At 51.9% G+C, this 8,165-nt stretch overlaps 1 protein-coding gene across 1 annotated transcript in view; it reads right to left on the reverse strand.

Moving 5' to 3' along the window:
• Nucleotides 1-7,961, reverse strand: part of LOC129145404 (uncharacterized) — a 28,524-nt gene extending 20,563 nt beyond the window's left edge. The window contains exon 1 of the mRNA XM_054692858.1: nt 7,862-7,961. Coding sequence (XP_054548833.1) covers nt 7,862-7,961 — 100 coding nt within the window. The remainder of the gene's footprint in view (nt 1-7,861) is intronic.
• Between the last annotated feature and the right edge of the window lie 204 nt (nt 7,962-8,165).

Here is an 8,165-nt window from a genome sequence, read left to right on the forward strand (position 1 = left end):
AAGGAAACAAGAGGTTTGGTGTTTTTGTTTGTTTCTTTCTTTTGCTTTTTGTCTAGGACAAGTGAAGGAAAAAATCAATGAAGGTGCTTACCTAGGGAACAAAGTTACTTCTTTTAAAGGGAAGAAATAGTGGATAGTCTTTTCAAAACAGAGATCTCTTTCATTTAGAATTTGGGCCACTATCTCTAATGTTTAGAGACAGTCATTTTACCAATATTACTGACAGCAATTATTACTTTTAAATATTCTTTTTGAACTAACTCCTTCAGATACGAAAACATTTTTCAAGTTATATTTGTAAGAATCCCTCTTAGAGTCTAAAGAAAGTGGGGCAGAAAATTCCCTATCACTTCTTACTGCCATCTTTTTTTTTTTTAATTCCTAGAAGAGGTTTTGGACGGGTGGACAGTTTCACCAAAACTATATTCCTTTTCAAGACAAAGACAAACTAATTCCTAAAGCAACTTCACTCTTTCAAGTTCAGTGGATATAGCCTTTTTTTAAAAAAGATTTATTTATTTATTTATTTATACAAGCACTGGGTACAGTCAGAAGCGCGGGAGAGTGAGAGAATTCACCAGAGCCAGAGTGGGGAGCAGAGCAGGCAGAAGGACCAAAGCACACTGCTGAGGGGAGCAGCGGGGCGGCCCGAGAGGCCTGCGTGCCATGTAGGACCCTCGCCTGGCGACCGAGGATGGAGCCGGCGCTACAGAGGCTGCGGGCAGCTTCGCAACCCAGTGCTCAACTGCTGCGCCACCGGGGAGGCCCGGATATAGGCATTTATATTTGTTTTCTTGGGCCTCCCCGGTGGCGCAGCGGTCGAGCGCTGGGTTGCAAAGCTCCCCGCGGCCTCTGCGGCGCCGGTTCGATCCCCGGCTGCTCCCCGGCCACCAGAGGAGGGTCCCACATGGCGCGCAGACCTCTCCTGCCGCCCGCTGCTCCCCTCAGCAGTGCACTTCGGTCCTTCTGCCTGCTCTGCTCCCCGCTCTGGCTCTGCTGAATTCTCTCACCCTCCCGCGCTTCTGACTGTACCCAGTGCTTGTATAAATAAATAAATAAATAAAATACGTGCCTCTTTAAAAAAAATTGTTTTCTTGTTTGTTTTTTTGTTGTTTGTTTTTGGTAATCAAGGAGGTTTCTAATATGAGATGGAAACTAAAGTCCTTACATGTTATAGTAAGTATCCCAATCAATCATTTTAATTTTTTTTAAGATTTATTTCCTGGGCCTCCCCTTGTGGCGCAGCGTTTGAGCGCAGCGCTGTAAAGCTGTCCGCAGCCTCAGCAATACCGGTTCGATCCCGCCCAGCCGGCGAGGGTCCCATATGACACGCAGACCTCTCCTGCCGCCCGCTGCTCCCCTCAGCAGTGTACTTCGTCAGTCTGCCTGTTCTGCTCCCCGCTCTGGCTCTGGTGAATTCTCTCACCCCCCCCCCACCCCGGTCCCCGCGCTTCCGACTGTACCCAGTGCTTGCATAAATAAATAAATAAATAAATCTTTAAAAAATATTTATTTCTTTATGCATACAAGACCTGGGGTGCAGGGCAGAGGTGCGGGGGTGAGAGGATTCACCAGAGACAGAGGGGGGAGCAGAACTGGCGGATGGACTGAAATCTACGGCTGGGGGGAGCAGAGGGGAGACGGGGGAGGTCAGCTGCGCCCTGTGGGCTGCTCCTGGCCCGCGGGGGTGAGACTCGTCCTGCAGGGGCCGGCCAGAGCTGGAGCTCTCCGTCTGTAACCCCCGTCCGCGTGGAGGACAGGGGCAGGGGCAGGGCGGCAGGGGCAGGGGCGAGGCGGCAGGGGCAGGGGCGAGGCGGCAGGGGCGGCGGCGGTGGGGGGGACGGCCGGAGACAAGCGGGAAAGCCCCGGGGCGCTCACGGGGGCGCCCCCGCCCGTCCTGCTGCGGCTGAAGTTTAGAAAATTAAAAGGAAACGGAGGCGAAGAGCCCACATCTCTGAAAAACACTATGACCCTAAAATTTCCGCAGCCATTAAAACAGCAGGTCGTGTCCATGTGCATTAAAGACACGCTGGGGAACACTGACCCGCGGCCACAGAGGGTCAGTGGCCAATCCCGCCGCCTCCCACAGTGAGAGCAGGGCCGTCCTGCTCCGCCCGCCCTGGCCTTTCCTGCCCCCGCGCCTCCTCCTTAACTCCCCGTGAGGCCGCATTTCCCCGCCTCACCACCAGGCGGCGCGCGCTCCCGCGCTCCTGTGCTTTGCCCTCGGGGCTTCTCCTTCCTCGGCCCGCGGTCCCGCTCCACCGGGGCGGGAGCTCCTGACTTCCGCCACTTCCGCTCCGATCTCGCGTCAGCGCGCAGAGACGTGACGTAACACTACGGGGGCGGGGCAAGGCCGAGGAAGGAGAGGCTCACGGGGCAAAACAGGGACGGAGCAGCGGCGCGCGCCACCTGGTGGTGCAGAGGGGCGGTGCGGCCGGCGGGATAATGGGCATGGGTGCTGGGCCGGCGGGAGGGGCAGGGGGGACTGAACCGCGGTCGAGGGGCGGGTCAGCCGGGCGAAGGGGGGACGCAGCCCGGAAAGGCGGGGGGCGGGGGGCAGGGGGGGCGCGCAGCGGCGGGGGCAGGGAGCGGGAGTTTGTGAAGTCAGAGCCTTGAGGATGGGGAGATAAAATGACGTGGAGGCAAGAACCCACTGAAATAGGGATCCTCGCTCATTCAGAGAAGAGAACAAGTTGGTGTTGCCCTCTGCGGGGACTCTGAATTTAGATATTAGCATTTGGGATATTTTATATATATATATATATACATATATATATATATATATATATATAGTATGTATTAAAAGAAATAGTAATTCAATTTTTGAGATATGACCTAAGGAGATGCTTTCACACACACACACACACAAATCTTTATTTGTAAAAATGCTAACCAGCATTTTCTCATACTAACAAATACTGGAAACAACCTAAGTCAAAACTCCAGGAGACAGTGAAATATATTACACTATGTACATGAAACAAATGTAGCAATTGGGTACAATCATTCTGAATAGTTTTAAATGACTTGGAAAATACTTGTGTTATAATGTTAAAGGATGGAGGAAAGATATAAAATTGTAGGCATAACATTATTCCAGATATAAAATGAACATACTATGATTGATTTAAATTTTCAATACCAGACAAAATTGAAATCATGTGTTAGGTATGCATTTAGTGATACACACTTAGGTGATGAACTGTCATGAAGGGCAAGGGAAATAATTATAATGACAGCCACATATTCCTGCTCACTTGGGGAGGAAGATTATAATATAGTGTGGTCTTCGGTTTCCTCACCCAGTTAATGGGAGTTCATTTTGTAATTCTAAATTTTCACATGTATAGTCTCTGCCCTCACACACGGGTGTTATAGTTCACAGTTCAAAATATTGGAAATTATGAGGAGGTAAGCTAATTTTATCTATTTTAAAAAGATTTATTTTTATGCATACAAAAACTGGGGTCTAGGCCAGAGGTGCAGGGGGTGAGAGAATTCACCAGAGAGAGAGTGGGAAGCAGAACAGGTGGATCCACTGAAACCCATGCTGAGGGGAGCAGCGGGGAAACAGGAGAGGTCCGCTGCGCCTTGTGGATCAACTCCTTGCCTGGGGATCAAACTCAGGCCACAGTGGCTGGCAATAGCTTGATAGTGCTGAGACTTTAACTCCTGCACCACTAGGAAGACACTAAAAGTGTTTATTTTTTTATGAAAAAAATCACAGTTCACTGTTCCTCCTTTTATTTTATTCTAATGTTGAAATATTCTACAATGTACACAACTCCCTTTCAGTTTCAGAACCAGTCAACCAAAGCAAATTTAAAACTTGGTGCAATCATTGGTGCAATTAACCCCCTGCTCCTTGGCAGGTGAAAAGTAACCATAGGATTTTTTTTTTAAGAAAGCCTTAAAAATTCTGTTGCAGTTATAGAAAAATTTCTAAGGGTGAAAATATGGTCTTCCTGATAGTAAAGCAGGTGTGAGAAGAGTAGCTGCATATCAGTTAATGACAAGGTCACCTTCTTGTTTTGTTTTGTTTTGTTTTTACTGAGGGAGGTATCATAAGGACAATCTATAAATCTTTATTAACCCAACTATGAAAGGTTCCAGCAATATAAGGTGGGGTTAGAAAAGATTATCAGCCAGAGGTGGGGGCAGAGAGGATTATCAAACAGAACCCATTCTTACCCCAAGGCAATAATTTCCACAATAATTCCATCAAAGAACATTAGGAAAGAACACCCCTTACCCTGGCAAAATGCAGCTTTTGTTCTTTCAGCGCCTATCTGTATCTATGCAGACATCTCTCTTGTTCTCTTTTCCTCAATAACCTTGTCGTGTGCTGATGAAAAGGAACATTACTGAATTATTTGTCAGAGAGATCCAAGAACCCCACCACCATACTGAACCCCATCATCTGAATTCCACCAATGGGTTTTCAATTTTTAGCTTGAACCCATTTGTCAGTCCAAATGAACACATAAGTAAATAAATCTGTAAAAAAATAAAATAAAATAAAAGCATGACCAAAACGTCATTTACATGCAGATCCTGACATGGATCCTATTGCAAACATTAAAAAGCAGCTGTTATTCAAAGTACATCACGAGAAAAATGAAGTCTCTTGGCTCTACATATAACGTTTCTCTTTGCACATTATGGTGCAGTACAATACAGTGTGGCCCAGACTGACATCCCTGAGTCTGTTCTCTGGTTTCGTAGTTAGGGGTTGGAGTCAGGCCAAGCTGCAGAGACAGGGCAGGGTACTCTCCCGTTATCAGCAGTGATGAATGAATGAGTCAAAAAAAAAAAGAACACACCCCTGCCAAACTGCAATTACAAACAGGTCTCAAATTGAGTTTCCTACCTTAGAAGAATTGATGGAGGACAGCAGTGAAAAACCTGGAAAGGGGTGCCCCAAGACTAGAACTTGACTCACACAAGGAGGTGGGGGTAGAGGGAAGCAACACGACCTTTAACCCAGCTGTAGAAATCTAGGCCTCAGGCCAGTGCCTTATCACAAGGCATAAGGCCCAAGCAGGATTAGATTGTTCTAGGGAGTGGAGCACAGGCCTGAGGGTAAAGACGGGGAGATTAGTCCATCCTGGAACCTGTGGCCCCTTCCTAGTTTTGCCAAGTTATCCAACATCTGCAACAAACAGGCCACTCCACAGAGGAGTGGCACCTCTCAAAGAGAACAGGACTATACCCGTGCTGTCTCTGCCCTGGCGAGGGGCAGCCATCTCTCTGCCCACCCGTGACTGCGCAGGTGCCTCTTTTCACCAACTCTCTCTTCATTCGGGCAGCAGCCTCCTGCCTGCCCTTGCCTCTGGCCTGGCCCACTGATACCAGATGCCGGCCTCAGTTTCCCTCCCTGGTGGCACAGCGGGTTGAGCACCACGCTGTGAACCTGTCCACAACCTCTGCAGCGTGGGTTCGATCCCCAGCCAGCCACGGAGAAACCAACATGGCACAGCAGACCTCTCCTGTCTCGCCCGCTGCTCCCCTCAGCAGTGTCATCCATCTGCTGCCTGTTCTGCTCCCTGCTCTGTCTCTGATGAATTGTCTTACCCTCCAGCACCTCTAACCTGTACCCCAGTTCTTGTATAAATAAATGAAATCTAAGGGGGGAAAAAAAGGAAACCGAGTGGAAAGTGGTTGAATTTGTGGACAAACCTGAGGGCAGCAGACTCATGTCTGACAGACCCCTGACCTGCTCTGGGCAGAGGGCAGGGGCTTTGTGCAGAGGGGAAAGAGGGGAGGCTGAGGGAGGGTCTGCAAAGGGGAGGGGAAGGGGAGGCCCGAGATGGGCAAGCTCCAGGCTGCTTGTCTCAGCTCCTGGGGAGTAGACACACCTGTCACACAAAGGGGGAACTGCCAGAGATGGGGGAGACCAACTGGTTCATTCCTCCCTGAGGGCCCCATCACTTTTAGCTGCATCAGCCGGCTCCAGCAGCTCAGACCCAACCTCATATTCATAATAAAATGCTTCTGTAGCTACACGTAGCTACACGTTTCCGCCTTTATTTTTTAGATTTATTTCTTTATGCACACAAGAACTGGGGTGCAGGCCAGAGGTGTGGGGTGAGAGGAGTCACCAGAGACAGAGTGGGGAGCAGAACTGGTGGATGGACTGAAATCCACGCCAGAAGGGTTCAGCAGGGATGATACCGGAATTGTCAGGCCCAGTCTCCCAGCCAGGAACTGATTCCAGGCTGCAGGGGCAGCGCTGAGCCCCAGCCACTAGACCCCCACAGGTTGGTGTCTCACGAAGCCGCAGCAGGAACTTCGCAGACGCTCAGGCAAGCAAGCGAGTAGAGGCAGTTTGTTTATAGAAAGAAAAAGTTTATTGAGGAGAAAAAGAGCAGAAATAAAGTGGGACTCCCAGGTCAGGGAACCAGGCCTGGGAGGGGCAAGGAAGCCAAAGTGGAGTCATGTCTCAGGGAACATAGACCTTCTTTCCCTCATTATTCTAAAGCTGCCCCAGTCTCTTTGTGATTGGTTAGTTCTCCGCTGTCTCACTCAATTTGTTACTGAGTGGGGGATCTTCACATTCCTTATCTAACAGCTTCCTCTTTTCCCATTTGTTGCATCTTTAAATTTATGGCCCAGTCTTCTGGATGGGCATCCCTGCATTGAAGTTAAACAGCTGCCCTTCTAATGTGACCATAAATTAAAACACTCTCCATTTCTCCAATCTCCGCCTCCCTTTACCACCTGAAGGAAACCAGGACCAGCATTAACAATGTTGTCCTTGGTGCTGGGATGTTTGTTTTTCCTAGTGGAATGGGTTACTTTCCCTTGGTTGTCCTTATCTCTGAAGCCTCCCTAAATTCTTCAGAGGTCCCCTCCTGCACTGTCCCTAAAACTGCCTAATTCCTAGCTTGCCCTGTGTCTCAGGGAGACGGGGAGGTCTGCTGCGCCCTGTGGGCTGCTCCTGGCCAGCCGGCGGTGGCAGTGGCGGTGGGGGCGGGGTTGAGGGGTTGGGGGGGACTCATCCTACAGAGGCTGGCCAGAGCTGGGGATCTCCATCTGTACCCCCCTTGCCCCCAGGAGGCCCACGTCATGACCTGAAAGGGTCCCCAGTTCTCACGGGGAAGCTGAGCACAACCTGAGCTGCAGGAGAGACGGCGCTGCCATGGGGATCACGATGGAGAGACTGAGCCCAGGGCAGGGTCCTGGTTCCCCGGGACAGTGCGGGGGCTCCTGACCCCCAGCACCCACTGCGCTGGCAGCAGGTGCCGGCCCAACCCGGTGCCCCCCAGGCCAGGGCCTCTCTGCCCGACCACCCTCAGCAGAGGCCACGCAACTTAAGGCCCCGCCCGGCCAGCGACCCTGAGACGCCAGGGGGCTCCAAGCAGAGCAGGGGCGCATGCACTACCCCCCCTCCCCCAGGGATCTCCAGCTGCTGCATCCACAGGACTCCCGGAACCATCTGAGCACCCCCTGGCCCTGGCCACACTCGCCGGGGGGATAGAGGGTCACCTGCAACCTCCCCTCACCCTCACACCCCCAGGAGCAGCCTGTGCCCCGAAGACGCCCTGGGTGAGGGGCGAGATGACTTTGTCAGGGAGGACACCCCTCTAGCCACAAACGGACAGTGACCGCGCCCACGGCCAGGAAATGCAAACACGCCCCCCAGACACCGCACCGGGCGCCAGCCCCAGGCAACCCGCATCCCTGATGGGGGAAAGCCCGCACCTGCCCCAGCATAGCTGAGAAGCCCAAGTGCAGCCCCAGGTGCGCCAGACCCGGCCCACCCGACCGCACAGGCGCAAAAGTGACACCGCCAGAACTGTCGGTAGGGGGCGCCAGATCCCCCCATAGGCGAAACCTCCCCCGGACCCTCTACCCTTACGTCCAGTTGCTTCGCTCCCGTTGGCGCTCTTCAGCTCCTTGCTGCCTGCAGCAACCTTTATGTTCGCAGCCCCCACCTCAATGCGCCCGCCCGTAAGCATTCCGGCCCCTTCCGACAGGTGCCCGCCCTCAGGCTGCCGACCACAGCCTGCACTCCCAAACGCCCCCTTTTTTCACTACCCTGGACTGCCACAAAGGTTTTCGGCGCAAACCCCGAAAGGAAGCAGCCGTCGCTTGCCCCTCAGTCCACACAGCCCTTTGCTGTCTCTCCACAGTCTCCACCTGGCTTTCTCCCGGCCGGTCAC

Source organism: Talpa occidentalis, unplaced genomic scaffold (genome assembly GCF_014898055.3).
Source record: "Talpa occidentalis isolate TD23 unplaced genomic scaffold, MPIMG_talOcc4v2.1 talOcc4.11, whole genome shotgun sequence".
Taxonomy (NCBI): domain Eukaryota; kingdom Metazoa; phylum Chordata; class Mammalia; order Eulipotyphla; family Talpidae; genus Talpa; species Talpa occidentalis.